The sequence below is a fragment of the Tachyglossus aculeatus genome, chromosome 17 (genome assembly GCF_015852505.1).
Source record: "Tachyglossus aculeatus isolate mTacAcu1 chromosome 17, mTacAcu1.pri, whole genome shotgun sequence".
NCBI lineage: Eukaryota > Metazoa > Chordata > Mammalia > Monotremata > Tachyglossidae > Tachyglossus > Tachyglossus aculeatus.
This window is the reverse complement of record NC_052082.1, coordinates 35,235,224-35,261,367: the sequence shown is the minus strand read 5'-3', so window position 1 is coordinate 35,261,367 and position 26,144 is coordinate 35,235,224. Positions and strand designations below refer to the sequence as shown.

General features: G+C 51.2%; 1 protein-coding gene across 1 annotated transcript in view; it reads left to right on the top strand.

Moving 5' to 3' along the window:
• The first annotated feature begins 3,721 nt into the window (after positions 1 to 3,721).
• Positions 3,722 to 26,144, top strand: part of FER1L5 (fer-1 like family member 5) — a 44,975-nt gene continuing 22,552 nt past the window's right edge. Inside the window, exons 1-18 of the mRNA XM_038759873.1 lie at positions 3,722 to 3,844; positions 5,407 to 5,462; positions 6,405 to 6,496; positions 6,703 to 6,811; positions 7,702 to 7,756; positions 10,279 to 10,391; positions 12,651 to 12,779; positions 13,144 to 13,206; positions 15,783 to 15,833; positions 17,875 to 17,905; positions 20,708 to 20,823; positions 20,994 to 21,117; positions 21,456 to 21,556; positions 22,044 to 22,112; positions 23,688 to 23,731; positions 23,819 to 23,907; positions 24,080 to 24,177; positions 25,536 to 25,652. Of these exons, the coding sequence (XP_038615801.1) occupies positions 3,760 to 3,844; positions 5,407 to 5,462; positions 6,405 to 6,496; positions 6,703 to 6,811; positions 7,702 to 7,756; positions 10,279 to 10,391; positions 12,651 to 12,779; positions 13,144 to 13,206; positions 15,783 to 15,833; positions 17,875 to 17,905; positions 20,708 to 20,823; positions 20,994 to 21,117; positions 21,456 to 21,556; positions 22,044 to 22,112; positions 23,688 to 23,731; positions 23,819 to 23,907; positions 24,080 to 24,177; positions 25,536 to 25,652 (1,542 nt within the window). The 5' untranslated portion in view covers positions 3,722 to 3,759. The remainder of the gene's footprint in view (positions 3,845 to 5,406; positions 5,463 to 6,404; positions 6,497 to 6,702; positions 6,812 to 7,701; positions 7,757 to 10,278; positions 10,392 to 12,650; positions 12,780 to 13,143; positions 13,207 to 15,782; positions 15,834 to 17,874; positions 17,906 to 20,707; positions 20,824 to 20,993; positions 21,118 to 21,455; positions 21,557 to 22,043; positions 22,113 to 23,687; positions 23,732 to 23,818; positions 23,908 to 24,079; positions 24,178 to 25,535; positions 25,653 to 26,144) is intronic.

Below are 26,144 nucleotides of genomic sequence, written 5' to 3'. Positions count from 1 at the left end.
TTGTCACAAGCTTAATAATAATAATAATAATGGCATTTATTTAAGCGCTTACTATGTGCAAAGCGCTGTTCTAACCGCTGAAGTCTGGCACATACAGTCTCCCCCTTCTAGACCTGTGAGCCCGTTGTTGGGTAGGGACCGTCTATGTTGGCGACTTGTACTTCCCAAGCGCTTAGTACAGTGCTCTGCACACAGTAAGTGCTCAATAAAGACGATTGAATGAATGAATGAATGCGCGGCTCAATGGGAAGAGCCCGGGCTTGGGAGTCAGAGGTCCTGGGTTCTAATCCCGGCTCCTCCAACTGTCAGCTGTGTGACTTTGGGCAAGTCATTTGACTTCTCTGGGCCTCAGTTACCTCATCTGGAAAATGGGGATAATAATAATAATAATAATGATGGGATTTATTAAGCGCTTACTATATGCAAAGCACTGTTCTAAGCGCTGGGGAGGTTACTAGGTGATCAGGTTGTCCCACAGGGGGCTCACAGTCTTAATCCGCATTTCCCAGATGAGGGAACTGAGGCCCAGAGAAGCGAAGTGACTTGACCAAAGTCACCCAGCTGACAATTGGCGGAGCCGGGATTTGAACCCATGACCTCTGACTCCAAAGCCCGAGCTCTTTCCACTGAGCCACACTGCTTCTCCTGAAGACAGGATGAAGACTGTGAGCCCCCCGTGGGACAACCTGATCACCGTGTATCCTCCCCAGCACTTAGAACAGTGCTTTGCACATAGTAAGCACTTACCAAATACCATTATTATTATTATTATTATTATTATTACTACAGTCCGCTTACGTGGCCCCGGGCGGGACCCCTCAGCCCCAGCCCGAACCCGTGCTGATCAGTCAGTCGATCATATTTATTCAGTACTTACTGAGAAGTGGGGCACAAAAGATCAATATGCTGCCGATTTGTACCTCCCAAGCGCTTAGTCCAGTGCCCTGCACACAGTAAGCGCTCAATAAACAAGATTGAATGAATGAGACCAAGCCTGGGAGCCAGAAGGTCATGGGTTTTAACCCCAGCTCTGCCACGTGTCTGCTGTGTGACCTTGGGCGAGTCATTTCACTTTTCTGGGCCTCAGTTACCTCATCTGTAAAATGGGGATTGAGACTGTGACCCCCACGTGGTACAGGGACCGTGTCCAACCTGATTTGCTTGTAGGCACCCCAACGTTTAGTACAGTGCCTGGCACATAGTAAGCACTTAACAAATAGCATAATTATTACTGTGGGAAGAGCACTGTACTAAGCACTTGGGAGAGTACAATGTAACAATTGTATTTATTCAGTACTTACTGAGCAGTGTGGCACAGCAGACCGATACGTTGCCGATTTGTACCTCCCAAGCGCTTAGTCCACGGGTCATGGGTTCAAATCCCAGCCCCGCCAATTGTCAGCTGTGTGACTTTGGGCAAGTCACTTAACTTCTCTGGGCCTCAGTGACCTCATCTGGAAAATGGGGATGAAGACTGTGAGCCCCCCGTGGGACAACCTGCTCACCTTGTAACCTCCCCAGCGCTTAGGACAGTGCTTTGCACATAGTAAGCACTTAATAAATGCCATCATTATCATTATTATTATTATAACAGACAGATACATTCCTTGCCCACAGGGAGCTTACAGGCCGGAGGGGGAAATGAATCGTGTGGGTGAGAGACTCTCTGGGCTCTGAGTGAAGCAGAGAAAGGGGGCCATGGGGAGTGCTATGGGTGTCTTCCAGCCTCCCCGCTCGGTGGAAAGAGCCCGGGCTTGGGAGTCAGAGGTCATGGGTTCTAATCCTGGCTCCGCCAATTGTCAGCTGTGTGACTTTGGGCAAGTCGCTTCATCAGTCAATCAATCAATCGTATTTACTGAGCGCTTACTGTGTGCAGAGCACTGTACTAAGCGCTTGGGAAGTACAAGTCGGCAACACATAGAGACAGCCCCTACCCAACAGCGGGCTCCTTAACTTCTCTGGGCCTCAGTTCCCTCATCTGTCAAATGGGGATGAAGACTGTGAGCCCCCGGTGGGACAACCTGACCACCTTGTAACCTCCCCAGTGCTTAGAACAGTGCTTTGCACAGAAATGCCATCATTATTATTATTATTACCTCGCTCCCAGCCCCCAGGCTGCTCCTAGCCTGGCCCCGGAGGGACCTAGAGTGCATTCCTTTGCTGGGCCCTTGGAGAAGCAGTGGATTCCTGGCATCTTCATCCATCTTTCAGGAAACAAAATGACTTTTACCCGTTCCCGGCTCTGCTCCTTCCAGGTGAGCTGCTTCTGAGAACCTCTGGACAAAGCTCTTTTCTTCTCTACCTCTCAAGCAGGTGGAGTAAGCCACCAAAGGAATGGGCCACATTATTGACGACGATCATCCTGATGGAAAATGGAAGCCGAAATCAATCAGTCAATCAGTGGTATTGGCTTCAACACTCTCCAACACCTTGCCCCCTCCTACCTCACCTCCTTTCTCATCTTCGACATCCCAGCCCTCACACTCCGCTGTGTGACGTGTACATATCTATAATTCTATTTATATTGATGCTGTTGATGCCTGTTTACTTGTTTTGATGTCTGTCTCCCCCCAGTCTAGACTGTGAGCCCATTGTTGGGTAGGGATTGTCTCCCTCTATTGCTGAATTGGACTTTCCAAGCACTTGGTACGGTGCTCTGCAAACAGAAAGTGCTCAGTAAATATGATCGAATGAAGAACAAGCTAAGCGCCTGGACTGGAGAGGTGTGGTGGCTGTCTGGGTGGTGAGATGGACAATGGAGAGATGGGGGGCTGTCTGGATTGGGGAGGATCCGAGAGATGTGGCGGAGAAACTAGCAGGATTTAGGGATGGACGGTACTTTTAGCAGCTGGCAAAACTGGGAAGAAGACACCAGCTGTCTCCTTGAACTATCTTTCTAAATCACCCCAAGCGGGCTACCTTTTACAATCACCCACACCTCGATTTCCCAAGGGGGAATACTCACTTCTCCTAACTCCAATGAGGAGGTTCGATCATTCACTCAGCACCTCTCGGGGTCTGACAGAGTGGGCGTCCCTGCCTCTGAGTAGAGGCACGTCGCCACATTGGTGTGACAGCGTTCCAACCTATTACCAGAGGATCCTCCCTCTCCAGCTATACCTTGCTACTTCCCAATCCTCTTCCCTTCCGTTGGCCGTATTTAGGGTGAAAAAGGATCACGTGACCAGAGCCATCGCAATTTTCTCATTCCGAGTCTACCTGTTCGGCCTCATTGCTCACCCAGACCCTCTGGATCATCATCAATCGTATTTATTGAACGCTTACTGTGTGCAGAGCACTGCACATAGTGCGGGGATGTGTGGGAGGTATTCATGCGTTTTATCGCTCGCCTCCAGCCTCTCGGGTGCTAGGGAGCTAAGCTTGTTAGCTTGACCAGGGTGTGACCACGACACGGGGTCAAGGGATGGGATGAGGACCGGTTTTGTGAATTATCGTTCTGGTCAGAGTTGATCACGGGATGATTACTTTCCTTATCTTTTGGGATTTGGGTTTGGGTGAATTGTACAGTCGCCTCAGGCTGTCTTTTTCTTCTCTACCTTATGACCACTTCCTGGGGACTTGCTGGTCGCACTCAATCACTCCCTTTATGACATCACTTCTGTTGCTCAGCAACCGGGCTCCACGGTGGAATCCCAGTTCCCCATCTTCAGGGCTTTGGATGGAGACCAGCTTCTGGGGACTGAAGCTTGAGGTCGAAATTCAGGAGAGGCACACATCTGGCGACCCTCTGAGAGAAAGATGCTGCATCTGGTTGTAGATTCAGCCAAGATCTGCCCAGCCCGGAGCCCCCCACCCAGCGCCTGTGTGACTGCGTACTTTAGGGGTAAGAGCCGGGATAACAATCATATAAGCTGGATGGTCTAGTGGAAAGAGCACGGGCTTTGGAGTCAGAGGACGTGGGCTCTAATCCCGACTCTGCCACGTGTCTGTTGGGTGACCTTGGCAACTCTGTGCCTCAGTTACCTCATCTGTAAAATGGGGATTAAGACTGGGAGCCCCATGGGTGACAGGGACTGTGTTCAATCTGATTACCTTGTATCTACCCCAGTGCTTAGAACAGTGGTTGGCACGTAGTAAGCGCTTAACAAATACCACAGTTATTGTTATTCCACTTATTATTATATAGTTGTGGTATTTGGTAAGTGCTTAGTATATGTCAAGCACTGTACTAAGTGCTGGGGTAGATACAAGATAATCAGATTGAACACAGTCCCTGTCCCACATGGGGCTCATTGTCTAAGTATGAAGGAGAACAGATATTAAATTCCCATTTTGCTGATGAGGGAACCGAGGCACAGAGAAGTGAAGTGATTTGCCCAAGGTCACACGGCAGATAAGTGGTGGAGCCGGGATTAGAACCCAGATCCTCCAACTCCCAGGCCTGTGCTCTTTCCGCTAGGCCACGCCGCTTCCCCTGTGGGCCAACAAAGGCCTCACCTAAACATGGATGTCCGTGAACGCGAGCTCTGGCAGACGAAACTCAAGTAGGGACCTGCCCCCGGGATTGAGGACACTCAGACGAAGAGGGGAGACCAAAAATCTCCCAGATTTCTGGCAGGACGATTGGCATGGACGGGGGCGGCCGGGATCTCCTGGGCCCCTCTTGCCACGTGAACCATGTGACTAGGCACAAGCAGAACCAGAATTTGGCTAGTTGGTGGCAGAGGTGTGAAATCCTTGCCCACCCTCTCAACTGACCCTTGGGTGTCCAACCTTTCAGCTAGATGAAAGGCCCTGGGTCTCGACTAGTTTGGATAATAATCATAATAATAATTGTGGTATTTATTAAGTGCTTACTGTGTGCCAAGCACATAGGTACGAGATAATCAGGTTGGACACAGTCCCTGTCCCGCATGGGGCTCACAGTCTAAGTAGGAGGAAACTGAGGCACAGAGAAGTGACTTGTCTCAGGTCACACACAGATGAGTGGCAGAGCGGGATTAGAACCCGGGGCTTCTGCTCCCAGGCCGTGCTCTTTCCACTACGCCATGCTGCTGCTCTAATTAACACCTCCTGAACTGCTGCTCCTTGATTGCACTTTGTACTCCGCTGGCGCATGACTGACTGGCACGAGAAGGTGTGATTGGCACCTTGAAAGCCACAGTCACTAGGTTCTTGGCTCATTCTCCGCGGGAATCTTGGACCCCTTCGCCGAACCGCCTAGTCTGTTTGACGTGTCCCCTGGCCTTTTCCTGCCACATACCGCAAAGACTTCCTGGGATCACTTGTCCATTATGAAATGGCCCCCCAGGCACCCAAAGGAAAGGAAAGGATTATATCCCTCCGGCCCTACTCTCCATTCCCTCCGCGACTGAGACTTTGCAAGTTACAGGTCCTCTTGGGAGTCCTCCCAGCCGCAGCCTCTCCCTGTCTCTATCTCTCCAGATGTCAAGAAGAGGACGCAGGTGGTGGAAGAGGATCATAACCCCTTCTGGAATGAGGTGTGGCCACTCGGGGGGTCAAACACTAGCCGGAGGAAAGCTCAGCCTGAATCTTTCGGTGGCGAGTGGGTCTGGAGCAGCAGGGGCTGGAGATGCGCTGAATAAACACCATTGATTGATTTTTTTTTAACAGTATGTGTCAAGCACTGTACTAAGAACTAGGGTGGATACAGTTTTATCAGGTTGGACGCAGTCCCTGTCCCTCACAGGGCTCATGATCTAAGTAGGAAGGAAGATTTAATCCCCATCTTACAGTTGAGGTAACTGAGGCACAGGGCAAGATCACACAGCAAGCCATTGGCAAAGCTGGGATTAGAACTCGAGTCTTCCGACTCCAGGCCCGTGCTCTTTCCACCGGGCTGAGCTGTTCGATTGAATGGGACGAGGGTGGGCTCTGCTCTACGTCGTCCTCGTTATCCCGTGACAGAGTGGGTGTGGAGACCCTTAGATGGGGGCTTCCTCACCGAATGAGTACCTGAAGGCTGCGTGAGGAGCGGGTGGCCCCGTCTGCATTTCCCAACCCCTCCAGTCCTCCCTAGAGCCTTCTAGTCCAACTGGAAATGCGGCATGGGAGAGCTTGCCCAATAATAATGGTGGTATTCGGTAAGTACTTCCTCTGAGCCAAGCACTGTTCTCAGCCCTGGGGTAGAATCAAGGTAATCAGGTTGGTAATCAGGGGGCTCCCAGTCTTAATCCCCATTTTACAGATGAGGTAACTGAGGCACAGAGAAGCAAAGTGACTTACCCAAGGTCACACAGCAGATAAGTAGCAGAGTCGGGTTTAGAACCCAGGTCCTTCTGAATCCCAGGCCCGGGCTCTATCCACTAGGCCGTGCCCAAGCGTACGATGAACCGGTTCGGTCCTCCCACGCCCCCTCGCCCGCCGTCCACATTTCCCGGAGAGGAAGGGACCTGACTGACTTCTCTCCCGGCCTTTCCCAGACACTGATCTGGTCACTGGGGCCACAGCCCCTGGACGACGACTCCTTCCTGGAAGTCCTCCTCCGAGACCTGACTCCCGGGATCGACGACAGGTGGGAACAGGAGAGCCTCCACCCCAGCGCATTCCCTGGGATACCCATCGGGATGCCTTCCGTGCGCCACCGCCCTCCCTGGGAGGGTAGGCTTGCTCTCCGCTGGGCTTTCCCTACGGGACCTCGGCCTTGGAATGCTGCAAGCCCCGCCAGGGCAGCAGGAATTAACCGATCCACCCTGCCGTACCCCACCCCACCCATCCCAGGCTTGTCGGCCTGGCTACCGTCCTCCTGGGAACCCTGGCCGCCGACCCCAGCAGCAACCTGGTTCTGACAGAGCTGCCCCTGCTTGACCGTAGCCTGCAGCCCACCCAGGTGAATTTGGGTTTTTTTTGTTTTCGCTCGTAATAATAATAATAATTGTTAAGCGCTCACGATGTGTCAAGCACTGTTCTAAAGCCCTGGGGTAGATACAAGCTAATCAGGTTGGACGCAGTCCCTGTCCTACATGGGACTCACGGCCTTACTGCCCACTTTACAGATGAGGTAACTGAAGCACAGAGAAGTGACTTGCCCAAGGTCACACAGCAGGCGAGTGGCGGGGCCAGGATTAGAACCCAGGTCCTTCTGACTCCCAAGTCCATACTTCCTGGATGAGGAAGACCGACCCCCTTTTAGACTGTGAGCCCACTGTTGGGTAGGGACTGTCTCTATATGTTGCCAACTTGTACTTCCCAAGCGCTTAGTACAGTGCTCTGCACACAGTAAGCGCTCAATAAATACGATTGATGATGATGATGATGATGACCTGATTGCTCATCATAAATCTTGCACGTTTCCTGTTTGTCAGGGCCCATGCTAGCGCTCCGATTTTTCGCCTAAGATTCACCCTCCAACCAGCTTCCTTCTTTCCCGCCAGAATCAATCAATCGATCAATGGTAGTATCCACCACTCAATCACTGGTAGTACACTGAGCAGTTACTATGTGCAGAGCGCTGTACTGCGCACTTGGGAGAGCACAGTACAACAGAGTTAGCAGACGCAGAACTTTCTCAAAGCTGCTTTCCTTCTCCCCAAACTCTCTTGGCTTTCCCCTCCCTTCCCCCTGCGTGATGTGGTTTAAATGCCAACTGAGTCCGCTCTGGAACGGAGTAAAAGTGAGCGCCGTGTGGGCAGAAGAAATGGGGGTTTAGGTCAGCTTAGGTCGGGCCCCGGGTGCTTCTACAACCTTCCCCCTGCCACAAGCTGACCGTTTGCTTTCCAGTGCACCATTACCTTGCGGGTCACCTGTCTGCCAAGCCCGGCCCCGCGATGGGCAGGTAAGTGGCTTCATATCGGACCCCTAGGCACCGTCCTTCTGTGAGAAAGCCTGCCGAGCCCTGAGCCGGCTTACCAGACTCAGTGCTCCGGGTGGGTGGGCCTGACCTACATCCAAACAGCGAGCCAGCTGCTGGGGAGGTGGGGCAGCAGTAGGATGCCCTGAGGTGGCGGGGGCGATTTCTGCGGCACCCCGGGCGATATAAGCGATCGACTGTGGGAAACTGTGTGCAGAACCATGCCCCCGAGCGTGCTCTGTCACCCTCCTTTCCTTCAGGAACTGGCACAGTCGGTAGGGGAAGACTATCCCTGCCCACGAACCCCAGTATGTCCTTCTCCCCGCAGGCCTCTCTCTCACCAGATCCCCCCTCCACCAAGCCCCTCTCCCTGCAGGCTCTTCTCCAAGTAGACCTCATTCCCAGCAGGCCCACCTCCCAGCGGGTCCTAGCAGGAGGCTTCTCTCCCCCAGAAAGTCCCTCTCTAAGCAGAGCTTTCTCCCAGTAGGCCCCTCTCCCAGTCGACACCTCTCCCAACAGGCGTCTCTCCCACAATCAATTGATCAATCAATCAGTCGTATTTATTGAGCGCTTACTGTGTGCAGAGCACTGTACTAAGTGCTTGGGAAGTACAAGTTGGCAACATATAGAGACAGTCCCTACCCAACAGTGGGCTCACAGTCTAGAAGGGGGAAACAGAGAACAAAACCAAACAAGTTGGCAACATATAGAGACAGTCCCTACCCAACAGTGGGCTCACAGTCTAAAAGGGGGAGACTGTCTCTCAGAAGCCCTCTCTCCCAAGACCTCTCTCCCAGAAAGGCCTTTTCCCAGCAGATTCCTCTCCCAATAGACCTCTCTCCTAGCAGGCTCCTCCCCCAGCCGGAGCTTTTCTCAGAAGGTCTCTCCCAGCAGGCCCCACCCTCCCGGTATTCCTCTCTTCCAGGAGGACCCCCTCCCGGCAGGGCCCTCTTTCTTTAGACCTCTGTAGCTGGCCCTTCTTTCGGCAGGTCCCTCTCCTAGCAAGCCTCACACCTAGTAAGTAGAACCCTCTGCCAGCAGGACTGTCTCCCAGCAAGTCTCTCTTCCATCAGCATCATCATCAATCGTATTTATTGAGCACTTACTATGTGCAGAGCACTGTACTAAGCGTTTGGGAAGTTCAAATTGGCAACATATAGAGACAGTCCCTACCCAACAGTGGGCTCACAGTCTAAAAGCCTTCCAGTCTTCACAGTCTTCCAGTAGATCACTCTCCCAGCAGGCCCTTTCCCTTTAGACCTCTTTCTCAGCAGGACCCCCTCCTAGTAGACATCTCTCCCAGCAGGCCCTTTGGCAAATCCCTCTTCTGTGAAGCCCCTTTTTGTCTGTAGTAGACTCCTTCTACCAGTAGACATCACTCCCTGCAGGAGCCCCTCTCCCGGAAGGCCTCTCTTCCAGAAGGTTTCACTCCCAGCAGGCCCCTCTCAAAGTATACTTCTCTAGGAACACATCACTCTCCCAGCAGGTCCCTCTCCAAGAAAGCCCCTATCCTAGTAGACCTCTTTCCCAGCAGGCCCCTTCTCAGCAGGTACCTCTTTCACCAAGAGCCTCCCTCAGCTGGCCCCTCATCCAGGAGACCTCTCTCCCCGCAGACCCGTCTCTCAGCAGATCTTCTTGCACCAAGTCCCTCTCCCCGTAGACCACATTGCCAGCAGGCCCCTCTCCTAGTAGACCTCTCCCCCAGCAGGTCCCTCTCCTAGTAAATCTCTTCCCCAGCAGATCTCTCGCATAGTAAATCTCTCTCCGAGCAGGTCCCTCTCCCAGTAGATCTGGCTACCAGCAGACACCATTTCCAGCATGCCACTCTCCCAACAGGTCCCTCTCTCAGGAGTCTTCCTTCCCAGCAGGTCCCTCAACTAAGAGACCTCCTTCCAAGCAGGTCTGTGTCCCAGGAGGCCCATCTCTCAGCTGGCCACCCTCCCAGCAAGCCCCCTCCCCCAGTTGACCTCTCTACCACGGGCCCTTCTCCCAGCTGGCCCCTCTCCCAACAGGCACTTTGACCAGCAAATATCTGTCCAAGTAGTCCCCTCTTCTAGCAGGCCCCTTTTCCAGCAAGCCCCTCTCAGTAGGCCTTTCTCCTAGCAGGCCCCTCTCCCAGTAGACCTCTCTCCCAGCAAGGTGCACTCTCTGAACCAAGTCCCTCTCCAAGCAGGCCCCTCTCCCAAAAGTTCCCTCTCCCGTAGGCCCCTCTCACACAGGCCCCGGTACAAAGGTGGGGAAGGATTCCTGTGAGGTCCCAAATCCCAAATGATGGGAGGAGGCATGGACACGCAGCCTCTGGGGATTAGTGGCATCTGAATGACTTCCCTGAGGTCAAGACTTGGGGCAGCCCTAGAGTACATGCTGGGAAAGGACACTCCCTGGAAAAGAAGAAGTACGGCAGTTTCCCTAAGGAGCAAATGCCTGCTGGCAGAGTCCTACCTACCCACGAGACCCTGTTGGCTCCTTCATCCTCCTACCCAAGCCCCCTGACCTGTGTTTCTCAGGACCCGAAGTCGTCAGCATCATTAAGAACACTGCAGATATTCCCAGAAGGAAATCTGAGGTGGCCGGCACTGCTGTAAAGAAGACGCAAGCACCCAAGCCGCAGGATTTCCAGGTGAGCGGACCCCAGTCCTGACTGCAGTGATCCAATCTTGCTTCCTCCTCCTTTTCCCCTTCTTTCCTGCTCTTCCTTCTCTTCCTCCTCCTCCTCTGCCTTTTCCTCTTCCTCCTTTTCCTTCTCTTCCTTCTCATTCTTCTCCTCCTCTTCTTCCACTCCTGCTTCTTTGTCCTTCTAGGCTTCCTTGCCCAGGCTTATAATAATAATGATGATGATGATATTTGTCAAATGGGGAGAGAATAATCCGGGCAGCAGAGTGAAGTATAGATTGAAGTGGGGAAGGTGTGACTGGGACAGGACCTGTGCTGGGCCTCCATAGAGAAAACACTTCCCAGCTTCTTAGAGATGGTGACCCAAATCCCAGCAGAGCAGCCATCCAGTCATCCAAAAAAACTGGGGACTGACTGTGTCCCCTGGGCCCTCTTATTTGTGCAGTCAATGCAGCTGACACAGTCCTTGCCTTCAGGGATTTTATAATCTAATGGGGGATACGGAAAAATTCAAACTATAGACATAAAATAGAAGCAGGAGGAAAAGCATAGGCCAAACTGGCAACTGGGAGCAGTGTAGCCTAGTGGAAAAAGCATGGACCTGAGTTCTAATCCCAACTCTGCCACTTGTCTGCTGTGTGACCTTGGGCAAGTCACTTAGCTTCTCCGTGCCTCAGTTCCATTAATCAGTCAGTCCTATTTATTGAGCACTTACCATGTGCAGAGCATAATGACGACGTGACACCTGTCCACATGTTTTGTTTTGTTGTCTGTCTCCCCCTTGGGTAGGGACCGTCTCTATATGTTGCTGACTTGTACTTCCCAAGCGCTTAGTACGGTGCTCTGCACACAGTAAACGCTCAATAAATACGATTGAATGAATAGGGACCGTCTCTATATGTTGCCGACTTATACTTCCCAAGTGCTTAGTATGGTGCTCTGCATACAGTAAGTGCTCAATAAATACGAATGAATGAATGAACAGTAGAGTAGAGTAGGTAGGCAGGTTCCCTGCCTCACAGTGAGCTTACAGCCTAGAGGGAAAGACAGACATTAATATGAATAAATAAATTAAGGGACATGTACATAAGTGCTGTGGGGTTTAGGGAGGGAAGTAAATCCAAGTGCAAGGGTGATGCAGAGGAGAGTGGAAGAAGAGGAAATGAGAGATCATTTAGGGAAGGTTTCTTGCAGATGTGCCTTCAATAAGGCTTTGAAGGTGGAGAGGTTAAATGTCTGTCCGAAATGAAGAGTTAGGGGCAGAGGTAGGATGGGAGCGAGGGGTTGGTGGTGAGATAGATGAGACTGAAGTACAGTGAGTAGGTTGGCATTAGAAGAGCACAGTGTGCAGGCTGTTTGTAGTAGAAAAGCTGTGAGGTAAGGTAGAAGGGGGGCAAGGTGATTGAGTGCCAATGGTAAGGAGTTTCGGTTTGACGCAGAGGGGGTGGGCAACCACTGGAGGTTCTTGAGGAGTGGAAAACCATGGACATTTGTAGAAAAATGATCCCGGTGCCAGAATGAAGTATGGACTGGAGTGGGGAGAAACAGGAGGCAGGGAGGTCAGCAAGGACGCTGGTTGCAGTGATCAAGGCAGGATAGGATAATTGCTTGGATTAAATTAACATGGTAGCAGTTTGGAGAGAAGGGCAGATTTCAGGGATGTTGTGAAGGTTGAATTGACAGGGGAGTCTACGATAACCCCAAGGGATAACACCTATTACAGGCTCTTGAAATAGGTAGGATGGAGGTGCTGTCTACAGTGATGGGAAAATCGGAGTATGGACAGGGTTTGGGTGGGAAGATAAGGAGTTCTGATTTGGACATGGTCAATTTGAGGTTTCAGCGGGACATCCAAGAAGAAATGTCTTGAAGGCAGGAGGAAATGAGAGACTGCAGAGAGGGATAAGGGCTCTTAACCCCACCTCTTAAATACCGCAGTAATTATTATTGTCATTATTAACTGGAAAACTCATCCCCAGTACACACTGTTCCTTTGTGGCACATTAAGGAAGACTCATGTGGCAGGCCTCATCCTGTCCAGTGCTGTGTGTGAGCAGAACTGTTTCTTGTGACACGGTGCCGTGATGAGGCAAGAGATACTCGCGTTGGAAGAACATTCCCTAATTCCGCCGTCATGTTCTAGCATAGAAGGCAGGAGTTCTGGCCGAACTGACAGAAAAGGAATAAGTAAACGAATAAATGGGCACAAGACACCCTTCCCCATGCCACCCTGACACACATTCATGGAGGAGTCTCCCCTACTCAGGTGCGGGTGAGGATAATCGAAGGCCGCCAGTTCCAAGGGAACGACATCAAGCCGGTGGTGAAGGTGCTGATTGGCCACCATGAGTACCGGACGCGGATCCGGAGGGGGCATAACCCCTACTTCAATGAGGTTGGCGCCGAGGTCCCGGGGGAGCGGGAAGGGAGGCCTGGTAGTGGAGTCGGTTCCAGCCCCGTGGCCTGCACACTATGGAAGAGCCCTTCTCCGGCCCCTTCGGGGATTTTCAAAGACCTGCATCTGGGCCCTGCCGTGGGGAGGGAGCGGGGGATCTGTGTTTCCCAATCTCCTCTCCAGGTGGAAACTCACCCTGGATGCCCCTCCCTCCCCTGGGTAGGACTGACCCCAGTTGGGATCCTGGCAGAAGCAGCGGGAAGCCCGGAGGGGTGGATGCAGTTGGGCTCCAGTTCTCCCGGCCTGGGCAACCAGGTGGTAATGTCTGTTGGGGAGCTCCCCTCCCGGCTCTTTTCCGCTTCAGATCTTCTTCCAGAATTTTCACCAGGTTCCCTCCAAGCTCTTCGATGAATGCATCACAGTCCAGGTAACTAGAGGCCCCACAGGGTTCCCCTTTGGTGTTGGTAGAAACCACCGTTTCCGGGATCCGGTCCATCCCTCCCCCCGCTCCACAGACCCCAGGCATAAGGAGCTATGACCACCCTGTGGGTCCTCTAGAATCCCTCTGAGGGCCCTTGGACTATCACCGGGACAGACACAGCTTGCCAACACCCCCCGGAGTGCTGTCTCCTCAAGTCTGGTCTCTCTGGGACCATAGTCATATCTGAGCAGACACAGTACAGAGCTCCTGATGGAGCAGAGGGGAGGCCCGGGGACTTGGGGGGCTGTGGGGGGGGGGGTCCAAGATACTGAACGGTGGCTACTTCCCTTCCCCCTAAAATATTGGCTAGTGAAAGACATGGGTGGAGAACAACACCCTTTAAAGCACTCCCCAGCTCAGATTTTCCCTTCCTCCTAAATTCACCTTTCGCCATGCGTGAGTCTTGCTCCTTCCCTCTGGGCGCTCCCTCTCTCTCAGAAAATGTTTGGCCCCCATTCTCCCCCATCTTCAAAGCCCAGCTGAAATCACACCACTTCCAGGAGGGTTTCCCCGATTCATTTTCTTTTCCTCCTTACCGCTTGAGCACTTTCACACCAACATACCCCTCTGACACTCAGAGAAGCAGCATGGCCTGGTAGAAGGACCACAGGCCTGGGAATCAGAGGATCTGTGCTCTAATCCCGGCTTTGCCATGTGTGTGTCTGCTGTGTGACCGTAGTTCAATCACTTAACTTCTCTGAATCTCAGTTACCTCATCTGTAAAACGGAGGTCAAATCCTACTCCCAGCTACTAGACTGAGCCCCATGTGGAACAGGGACTGTGGCCAACCTGATTGCTTGGCACATAGTAAGGGCTTAACAAGTGCCGTAATTTTAAACATTCACAACCACCAGCAGCACTTTTGTACAGATCCATCAGTGGTCTTTTTTAAGCACTTCCTGTGTGCAGAGTATTGTATTCTGTGGGAGAATACAACAGAGTTGGTAGACACTTTCCCTGCCCACAATAATAATAATGATAATAATAATGATGGCATTTATTAAGTGCTTACTATGTGCAAAGCACTGTTCTAAGCGCTGGGGAGGTTACAAGGTGATCAGGTTGTCCCACCGGGGGCTCACAGTCTTAATCCCCATTTTACAGATGAGGTAACTGAGGCACGGAGAAGTGAAGTGACTTCCCAAAGTCACACAGCTGACAATCGGCAGAGCCGGGATTTGAACCCATGACCTCTGACTCCAAAGCCCGGGCTCTTTCCACTGAGCCACTCTGCTTCTACAGGCACAGACATTAATATAAATAAATACTATACTATTAAAGCACTCTTTCCTCCTATCTGTAAATTGTCCTATGCCAGTCACCTCCATTAGATCGTAAGCTCCTTCTTTCCTTCTTTTCATCTGCTTTCTCTGTTGTACTCTCCCATGTGTTCAGTACAGCACACTGACCACAGTTGGCACTCAATAAATACTGTTGATTGACTAGAACCCATGTCCAAGCTACATCCCAGCTGTGTTCCCATCCCAGTTTTCATCCTGCATTTTCTTCCCTGAAAGCTTCTCTTGCCTAGCAGGACCTTAAAATCTAACGTGAGAAGCTTTCAGGGATGAAAACGCAGGATGAAAACTGGGATGGAAATGCAGCTGGGGTGCAGCTTGGACGTGGGTTCTAATCCCAGCTTCGCCACTTGTCTGCTGTGTGACCTCGGGCAAGCCACTTAACCCCTCTGTGCCTCGGTTACCGCATCTGTAAAATGGGGATTAAGACTGTGAGCCCCACGTGGGACAACCTGATTACCTTGTATCTACTCCAGCGCTTAGAACAGTGCTCGGCACATAGTAAGTGCTTAACAAATACCATTATTATTATTATTATTATGGAAATGCAGGAGTCCCAGTGCTCCATTTATAGGGTGAGAAGGGGCACAGGGGCTGGGTCAGCTTGGGACCCAAAGTCCAACCCAAGCTTAGTTGGTCAGAACTCCAGGTGTCAAGGGAGGACTCCATGCCCATCCTATTTCAGGCCTGCCTTCCTTCTTTCATTCGTTCAGTCATATTTATTGAGCGCTTATTGCGTGCAGAGCACCGTACTAAGCTCTTCCATTTATAGGGTGAGAAGGGGCACAGGGGTTGGGTCAGCTTGGGACCCAAAGTCCAACCCAAGCTTGGTTGGTCAGAACTCCAGGTGTCAAGGGAGGACTCCATGCCCATCCTATTTCAGGCCTTTCTTCTTTCATTCATTCAGTCGTATTTATTGAGCGCTTACTGCATGCAGAGCACTGTACTAAGCTCTTGGGAAAGTACAATATAACAACAAATACATTCCCTGCCCACAGTGAGCTCACGGTCTAGAGATGAGCTCACAGGCTAGAGATGAGCTCTCAGTCTAGAGGTCTTTTCGGGGTGAGGGAACAACTGCCTGGATAAACACAGGGAGACAGGCCACTTTCCCCTTTTCCCATCCCGCCCGGCCCGACCTTGTCCCCCCCAAGACTGGTTTCACTACTGCCCCTGGTTTTACCCATTCAGAAAGCCACAGCCCCTTCTGTCCCATCCTACAGGCGCTGAATTCCCGGGCCCTGCGCTCCGACTCGGTCCTCGGGATGTTCCAGGTGAGCGGCGCTCCGACCCGTGGGACGGAAGGTGGTGGGATGGCTGAAGGGAATGGGGACCCCAGGCTGGTCGCCACCCTGGAGACAGATGCTGGCACGTTATCCCGGTTGTACTGGAAAAGTTTTCTGTGAGGAGGAAGAGGAAGAAGATGAGAAAAAGTAGAGGAGAAGGAGAAAGAGGAATAGGAGCAGGAGGTGGAGGAAAAGGGGGAGGGATCTTGCTCAGTGTCCTATTGCCTCCCCCTACCATGTTCAGTTTCTCCACCTGGACTGTAGTAATAATAATAATAATAATAATTTTGGTATTTGTTAAGCACTTACTATGTGCCAAGCACTGTTCTAAGCGCTGGGGTATATACAAGGTAATGAGGTTGTCCCACGTGGGGCTCACAGTCTTAATCCCCATTTTACAGATGAGGTAACTGAGGCACAGAGAATAATAATAATAATAATAATGATGGTATTTGTTAAGTGCTTATTACGTGCCAAGCACTGTTCTAAGCGCTGGAGGATATACAAGGTAATGAGGTTGTCCCACGTGGGGCTCACAGTCTTAATCCCCATTTTACAGATGAGGTAACTGAGGCACAGAGAATAATAATAATAATAATGATGATGGTATTTGTTAAGTGCTTACTATGTGCCAAGCACTGTTCTAAGCGCTGGGGGATATACAAGGTAGTGAGGTTGTCCCAGGTGGGGCTCACAGTCTTCATCCCCATTTTCCAGATGAGGTAACTAAGGCACAGAGAATAATAATAATAATAATAATAATAATAATGATAATGGTATTTGTTAAGTGCTTACTATGTGCCAAGCACTGTTCTAAGCACTGGGGGATATACAAGGTAATGAGGTTGTCCCACGTGGGACTCACAGTCTCAATCCCCATTTTACAGATGAGGTAACTGAGGCACAGAGAATAATAATAATAATAATAATGATGGTATTTGTTAAGTGCTATGTGCCAAGCACTGTTCTAAGCGCTGGGGGATATACAAGGTAATGAGGTTGTCCCACGTGGGGCTCACAGTCTTCATCCCCATTTTCCAGATGAGGGAACTGAAGCACAGAGAAGTGAAGTGACTTGCCCAAAGTCACACAGCTGACAAGTGGCGGAGCCGGGATTAGAACCCCTGACCTCGGACTCCCAAGCCCAGGCTCTTTTCACTGAGCCACGACTGTACTCTTCCTCTGACCCAACCCCACCCCTACCCTCCCGCGGCCCAGAGACTCAGTGGGGAGCAGGCAGGCTGGCCCGATCCCAGGAGCCTGGATTCATGCTAGCACCATACTTCATGCTGCTGCCCGGATTGTCTTTGTCCAGAAATGCTCTGGGCATGTTACTCCCCTCCTCAAAAATCTCCAGTGGCTACCAATCAATCTGCGCATCAGACAGAAACTTCTCACCCTGGGCTTCAAGGCTGTCCATCCATCCCCTCACCCCCTCCTACCTCACCTCCCTTCTCTCCTTCTCCAGCCCGGCCCGCACCCTCCGCTCCTCTGCCGCTAATCTCCTCACCGTGCCTCGTTCTCGCCTGTCCCGCCATCGACCCCCGGCCCACATCATCCCCCGGGCCTGGAATGCCCTCCCTCTGCCCCTCCGCCAAGCTCGCTCTCTTCCTCCCTTCAAGGCCCTGCTGAGAGCTCACCTCCTCCAGGAGGCCTTCCCAGACTGAGCCCCTTCCTTCCTCTCCCCCTCGTCCCCCTCTCCATCCCCCCCATCTTACCTCCTTCCCTTCCCCACAGCACCTGTATATATGTTTGTACATATTTATTACTCTATTTATCTTACTTGTACATATCTATTCTATTTATTTTATTTTGTTAGTATGTTTGGTTTTGTTCTCTGTCTCCCCCTTTTAGACTGTGAGCCCGCTGTTGGGTAGGGACTGTCTCTATATGTTGCCAACTTGTACTTCCCAAGCGCTTAGTACAGTGCTCTGCACACAGTAAGCGCTCAATAAATACGATTGATTGATTGATTGATTGATTGGATTCCCCGGGCAGGCCCTTGACTCTTGGCTCTCTCTCTATTCAGGTGGAAATTGGATTCGTCTATCGCTCCCCAGGTAGGTCCTAGTGACCCAGACCAAGCTGGCCCTGGAGAGGAGACAATCTGCCCCTCTTCGGCAGAATCGTCCATCTCAATCAATCAATCAATCAATCAACCGTTGGTATTATTGAGTGCTTACTGTGTGCAGAGCACTGTACTAAACGCTCGGGAGAGGACAATATAACAGACACATTCATTGCCCTCTTTGCCATCCCAGACCCTGGCCGAGGGGACCTACGGTTTCGGCACAGTTTACCTCTCCCGGGCCTGTCTGTTGTCCTCCCGAGTGGCAGGAGCCCCGTGTGGGACAGCGCCCTGATTATCTTGTATCTACCCCAGCGCTTAGTACAGGGCCTGGCACATAGTAAGCGCTTCATAAATACCACAGTCATTAAATGGTAGTCCAGGTTTTCCTCCTCTCATCAGTAGGAATGTGAAACGGCTCAAGACTCAAAAGACGGGGCATCAGGTGTCCTAGAACTGGGTCCTGTTATCCCTGGGATGATGAACTAGACTTTACCCGAGGTGGGCTACGGTCATTCATTCATTCAATCGTATTTATTGAGCACTTACTGTGTGCAGAGCACTGTACTAAGTGCTTCGGAAGTACAAGTTGGCAGCATATAGAGACGGTCCCTACCCAACAGCGGCCTTACAGTCTAGAAGGGGGAGGCAGACAGCAAAACGAAACATATTAACAAAATAAAATAAATAGAATAAATATGTACAAGTAAAATAGAGTAATAAATATGTACAAACATATATACATATATACAGGTGCTGTGGGGAGGGGAAGGAGGTAAGGCGGGGGGATGGGGAGGGGAAGGAGGGGGAGAGGAAGGAAGGGGCTCAGTCTGGTCATACCGAATGGGGACTGGGGTTTGGGAAGGGATTAGGTTAGGAGTTGTCAAGCCGAAAACCAGTTTGACAAAGACTTTTTTCTAAGCCTGCCTTCATTCATTCATTCATTCAATCGTATTTATTGAGCGCTTACTGTGTGCAGAGCACTGTACTAAGCACTTGGGAAGTACAAGTTGGCAACATATAGAGACGGTCCCTTCCCAACAACGAGCTAGAGGCCGCCTATTACCCATCCAAATTCATGGGCACGGGGAATTTCATTGCCCAAATATCACCCCGCCATCTTAGAGATGGAAACGTCACCCTACTCATAACAATAATAATAACAACAATATAATAATTATAATACTAACATCAATTGTTAAGAACGTACTGTGTCCCAAAGACTCTACTAAGCTCTGGGGTTGATGCAAGATAATCACGTTGGGCACAGTTTCTGTCCCACCAGGAGATTGCAGTCTAAAGAGGAGAGTAGGATTTAATCCCTATTTTACAGATGAAGAAACCAAGGCCCAGAGAAGTTAGGTGACTTGCTCAGGGTCACACAGCAGACGAGTGGCAGAGCTGGGACTAGAACCCAGGTCCTCTGACTCTCAGGCCTTGTTCTCCTTCCACTGAGCCATGCTGCTTCTTTTGGGCATGCAGCAGATGCGGAACAATGTCCGGATGGCACTCTGTGGATTTTACACTATTCTGTAGGCTGAAAAATTCTTCCTTTAGACTGAAAGCTCCTTGTGGGCAGGGAACATGTTCCAGGTTGTACTGTACTCTCCCAAGCTCTTAGTACAGTGTTTTGCACACACTAAACTGTCAATAAACACCACTGATTGGCGAGTTAATACTCACTGGGTTGGGATTAGTGATGTGAGATTGGGTTAGTGGGTGAGGTCAGTGTTAGTCTTGGGCTGATTTTAGTCGTTTCTTCATCGATTGGCTAGATTGAAATGACCAAGATATGCATGGAAATGTTTTAAACTCTTTGTATTTCTTGGTTAGGATTCAGGCTTCGATCAGTGAGGGGTTGAGAGGTGGGTTTGGGTTAGGATTGCTGGTTGAGATGATGGGGAGCTGTAGTTACATGTTGGGATTGGAGGTGAAGGTGGGGTTATTATTATTATTCTTATGGTATTTGTTAAGCATTTACTGTGTGCCAAGCACTGTTCTAAGCACTGAGGTAGGCACAAAGTAATCAGGTTGTCCCATGTGGGGCTCACGGTTTTAATCCCTATTTTACAGATGAGGTAACTGAGGCACAGAGAAGTTAAGAGGCTTTGCCCAAGGTCACGAAGCTGACAAGTGGTGGAGCTGGGATTAGAACTCATGCCCCCTGACTCCCAAACCCAACTCCACCAAGCCATGCTCCTTCCCCATTGGGTTGGGTTGGGATTCCTGGTTGAGATGTTAAGGAACTAGAGTTAGAGATTGGAATTGCCTATTGAAATGATAAGGAACTGGAGTTGGCATTTGGGATTGCAGATGGAGATTGGGTTGGGTTTGCCGGTTAAAATTATAAGGAGCTGGAGTTGGAGGTCGGGATTACAGGTAGAGGTTGGGTCGGGATTCCTGGTTAAGATGTTTAGGAGCTGGAGTTAGAGGTTTGGGATTACAGGCGGACGTGGGGTTGGGTTGGGATTCCCGGTTGAGATGAGGATCTGGAGTTAGAAGTTGGGATTGGGGGTTTAAGTTAGGTTTGGGTCGAAGTGCGGAACCAGCTTGAGTTCTGCCCCTGCCCAAGGTTTCCACTCAAAGCAGTTGCCCCATTCAACTCTGTTGGACGCAACGCTACGGCACCAGTGAAGAAGGACCGAATTCTCCTAGCCAGAGCCAGCGGTCACTGGGTCTGAGGCCGCATCCCCTTCTGCCGGAATGAAATGAACCAAGACCGATGTCACCCAGGAGGCAAGACGACTTCCGAGAGACAAGGTCACCAGATCATGCCCTTCCTTTTCCCCTTTAGGACATGCTCTCCTGGGGAAATGGCTGAGCCTCTACCAGCCCAATAACCCGAGTGCCGGGGTGAAGGGCTACCTGAAGGTCAGCCTCTATGTCCTTGGAGCCAGAGACCCAGCCCCGGTGAGCCTGCCTTCTGGGAATGACTCAGACCTCTCCACTTCCATTTCCCATCAGGGGCCAGAGCCTGCGGACAGTCCCTGGGAGGCTGGGGCAAACTTCCCGCGGCCTAGCCCGTTCCTCCCAGGGGTTTCTTGCTCTCTCCCGCGCCATGTTCTCTCTGGCCTCTGCAGGTGGAGCAGACACAACTCCTGGAGCGGGAGAACCTGGAGGAGAGCCTCTTTAAGCCGGCCGCTCTCCCCGACTACCTAATCACCTTGCAGATTTTCATCTACAGGGCTGAGGATCTGCAGCCCAGTAAGGTTGAGGCCGCGGAGGGCAGCATAGGCAGTGCCACCCCCTGCCCCAACCTCGCCGTGCTCTAGCCACCCCACTTGGCACTGCCCTTGGGTATTGAAGACAGTGGGCAGAGCGCCTTGCCAGAGAAGAGCCCCTTTCCATGTGCAGGGCTCTGCCTTGTCTTGACTATGAGTCTAGAAATCCAAGGGGACTTTTTCAAGGTGGCACCAGGATTTGTCCCCAGCCCTTTCCCCAGATCCCAGCTGTGCCCCATTATTCCCTGGGCACACCTTCAAATTCCTTTCTCCACTTGGTCCTGACACAATGGGATTTAATGGCAATTTCCTTCTCTCTAGGAAGAAAACCTGGACTGCATCCCTTCTGGCCTTCCCAGAAGCCAAAGGGAAAGAGGAGCTTGGTGAATCCCTTGGTTGAGGTGGATGTGGCTGGGAAAATAGTGAGTGGGGGGAAGTGCAAAATGTCCAGGAGCGTGGGAGCGATTCTCTTTGCCTACGGTTCTTAACTTTTTTTGGAGCTGCAGGAAGTGGAGAATGTTGTGCCACTTGGCGTGGAGCTGGGATTGCTAGAATCCCTCATCCTTCTCACCTGGATCTGGGATTTCCCTTGGGAAGGGGCAGCACCAAGATATCCAGAAGGCTCTTTCCCCCTCCTGAAGGCTTGGGAAGGCCTTATGATGACAGATGAAGGGGAGGGAGGGAGATGGGGCGGGGGGATGAGCAAATGAAGCTTATCCCCGCTCCATTGCCACTGCACCTTTTTGGGCGACAGCGGTGGCTTCTTAGCTAATAAAGATGCTGAGGGCCTTGTCTCCTGACAAGGGCCGGCCGTCGCCCTCGGCCTCTCGATGGGAACTGGCTGGTGGGTGGGAGGAGGAAGGGGAGGAAGAGGCAGGGAGCTCTAATGCTGTGACTGGCCATTCACAGCTCAAAACCAGGGTCGAAACTGGAACAGAGACTCCGGTGTGGAACCAAGTCCTGACCTACACTGTTCAGGTAAAATGTTTCTCCCCCAGGGTCGGAGTGTCACTTGAAACTAGCCCTCCCACTTCCCCGCTGCCCCGGGGCCTTCAAAGTGGCTCTGCCTGAGATGGGGGGAGAGGAGGGGAGGAGGGGAGGAGGAGAAGAGATGCCCCATCTCTAAAGGGCCTGGAGAGGCCAAACGATGGCATTTTGACCTACAGAGGGTAGCACCAAGTCCTGTCTCATCCTCATCAATAATAATAATAATAATCTCATCATTTTCCCGTTTCCCCCACCAGCTGCGAAATCCTCTGTCTTGTCGGTTCCCTCTCTGGGACTGCCTCAAATCTTCTCTCCTCTGACCTCTGCTCAGTCTCTTTCAGGGTGTTCAAAACCCCAAATCACCTTCCCCGTGGGCTGCTTTGATCAGCTTCTCAAAGACTCTCTGGTGGTTCACAGCCACCCTGGCTTAAAACCAAACCCTGGGGGTTCTGGGATGAAAGGGCTCTTGTCAGCTCGCTCCCTCCTCTCTCATGCCAACCCCGCCTGGGCATTTTGCTTCTCAACAACAACCTACCCAAATGTGCCTCGAATTCATTCATTCATTCAATCGTATTTATTGAGTGCTTACTGTGTGCAGAGCTCTGTACTAGACTCTTGGGAGAGTACAACACAACAATAAACAGACACATTCCCGGCACACAATAGTCTCTCCACCGGCCCCTCACTCACATCCTCCCTCGGGCCTGGAACTCTCTTCCCCTTCATAACAGGCCGCCACTATCCCCATCTTCAGAGCCAGGAGCAGAGATGGAGTGTGGGGTGAGGGGAAACATCAATCAGTGGTATTTATAGAGTTTTTACTCTGTACAGAGCACCGCACTGAGCATTTGGAGAGTACAATACAATAGAGTTGGCAATCAAGTAATTGTATTTACTGAGTGCTTACTGTGTGCAGAGCATTGTACTAAGCATTTGGGAGAGTACAATATAACAGAGTTGGTAGACACGCTTCCTGCCCATGAGGATTTTACAGTCTAGAGGGGGAGACAGGCATTAAAGTAAATAAATAAGTGCTGGATATGTACATAAGTGCTGTGAGGCTGAGCGTGGGGTGAATAAGTGGAAGGGTGATGCAGAAAGGAAGTGAGAGAAGAGGAAATGAGAGCTTAATTGGGAAAGTTCTCTTGGAGGAGACCTGCCTTCAATAAGACTTTGAAGGTGGGGAGAGTGATCATCTGTCAGATAAGAAGAGAAAGGGTGCTCCAGGCCAGATGCAGGATGTGGGCGAGGGCTCTATGGTGAGATAGACGATATCGAGGTACAGTGACTAGGTTGGCGTTAGAGGAGCAAAGAAAAGATGAGAGGATGGAAAGACGTAAAGATGAACAAGTGTCATTGGTAGAAGAGTGGGGAGACCTGGAGAGGAGAGAAGAGCTGGACTGGGATCGTGGGAGTGCCAGGAGGGAGATGTTAGAATTCAATCCCATGGCACCCTCCAGTTCCGTCTCCTCTGGTTGGGCCACGTTATCAAGGCACTGGGGAAATTGGGCCTTCTGGGATTGGGAGCGTCAGCCTTAGCCCTGCTCTCTTGCCTTTCCATTGCAGCTGCCCTTTGTGATTAATCAGATCAAGTTCTCTGTCCTGGACTGGTAAGGAGAGAGGACCCTGGGAGAGGCTCCCTGGAACTGGGGTGGTGGTGGAGGGTGGGCCCAGGGGCTCAGGGACTGTGTTTCCAGGCACCAAGAAAGGCAGGGACACAGAGAGGTGATAGGGACAGCCTGCTTACTCTTCGATCACATCTCCTCCAGTGGGGCTCAGATTAAAGGTAAAACTGGCCAGTCAGCTGGCCGGGCGGCTCCTGCCCAATTCCCCGTACCATCCTATCCTGTCTTTGTACCATCATACCCAGTCCCCACCCCTGTACCACCACCCCCTCTGCTCTGGTACTATCCAACCAGTCCCTCTCTCACCATTCCTCTTGTTTGTTCTGCTTCCAGGAAAATTCGCAGGCTTCCTGCCCTGCTTTGGCCCCAGTTTCCTCACCCTCCACTGTGGCTCACAGGAAGCCCCCAACCTGCAGAAGCCTTCCAAGCCCGTAAGCCTTGCAGATATCACTACTCTAGGCCACTCTCAGACAATCAATCAATCGTATTTATTGAGCTCTTGCCACGTGCAGTCGGCTCATTCATCCTCAACAGGTCCGTACTACTTATTGAGCGCCTACTGTGTGTGGACAGCATTGACACCTTCTACACTGGCAAAGAAGTAGTGCAGTGTTGTGGATAGAGCACAGGTCTGGGGGGTCAGAAGGTCACGAGTTCTAATTCCAGCTCAGCCAGTTGTCTGCTGTGTGGCCTTGGACAAGTCACTTCACTTCTCCGGGCCTCATCTGTAGAAATGGGGATTGAGACTGTGAGCCCCGTGCGGAACAGGGATTGTGTCCAACCCAATTTGCTTGTATCCACCCCAGCGCTTAGTATGGTGCCTGGCACCTAGTAAGCGCTTAACAAATACCATTATTATTATTATTATTATTATTATTCTAGAAAGGGCATCGAGGGTCTAAAAGTGTTCTCTGGCAGAAAGTGAAGAGAATGAGTGCTTCCAAAACAGAACGGCAGCCTGTCATTCTGGAGCCTTTCCCTGGGTAGGATAAACCGATTACAAAGAGTGGAGAAAGGCAAGGGCTTCTGCTATCCCACCCCACTAGATTGAGTGTACCTCCTTTGAGAGCAGGTACAGTGTCTGTTGCTCACTACTGTGCTCTTCACATGATAGGTCGCTCAGTACAGTGCTGTGCCCACAGTGGGTATTTAGTTCAGTGCTCTGCCTGCAGCAGATATCCAGCTCGACCCAGTGGGTAATTTATTTATATTAATGTCTGCTTCCCCCTCTAGACTGTAAGCTTGTTGTGGATAGGAAATGTGTCTGTTATATTGTTATATTGTAGTCTCTCAAGAGTTTAGTACTGTGCTCTGCATAGAGTAAGTGCTCAATAAACACGATTGACTGACTGAGACTGGGTACTCAGAGCGTCTAGTAACTGTGTTCTCTCAAGAGATCTTTCCGGAGGAAAAATTCCGTAAAAAACATTAATGGATTGAATAAACAGGAATCAATATGATGATGATGAGACTGATGAGCAGTAAATGCCCTCTCATAGCCCATCACCGGAGCAACGTGTCTGCTTAAATCAGCGAGAATCTTCTAGAACGAAAGACTTGCTGAGCCCCACGGGTTAAGCCGGAGAAGGGCCAGGCTGTTTGAAAGGACGCTGGCTTCTGGTTCTGCCAGGGAGGACTCTGCACGTACCCTCCAGAGTCCTCAAGGCAGACCCCCCTGGGGATGGACACAAGCTGAAACCCCCTGATCTGCACCAGGCACGAGCCAGTTTTCAGTTCACTATTTTAACCCCCTGCTCCTCGCCGATCTCAGTCTCTTCTTGCCACCCAGGAAGAAGAAGCGGCGTCTTACTGCGGTCGGATCCTAGTGGAATTGACCACCAGCATGGAGACTTTGTTGGAAAAGAAAACAGCTACCCTCTCCAACAAGGCTGCTTCCGTGGTGGAGGTAAGCCAGGAAGTCATTGGAACAGAATCCCTTCTCCCCTGACCCACCTTCCGCCCTATTTCATCCTTCCCCCGGGAGTGCCCAGCCCCATTTGGCCCAGAAAGTGCTGAAGTTCAGGCAATCAATCAATCATAGTTATTGAGCGCTTACTGTGTGCAGAGCACTGGACTCTTAGGAGAGAGTGCCATACAATGGAGTTGGGAGACCCATTCGCTGCCCACAAGGAGCTCACAGTCTAGTGGGGACGTCAGTCATACAATAAATTACAGCTATGTACATAAGGGCTGTGGGACTGAGGGAGAGTTAAATATCAAGTGCTTAAAGGGTACAGATTCAAGTGCCTAGGTGATGCAGAAGGAAGAGGGAGTGGGGAAATGAGGGCTTAGTCGTGGATGGCCTCTTTGAGGACGTACGATTTTTAATAAGGCTTTGAAGGTGGGAAGGGTGGTGGTTTATCATATGTGGAGCAGGAGGATATGGGAAAGGTGTCCG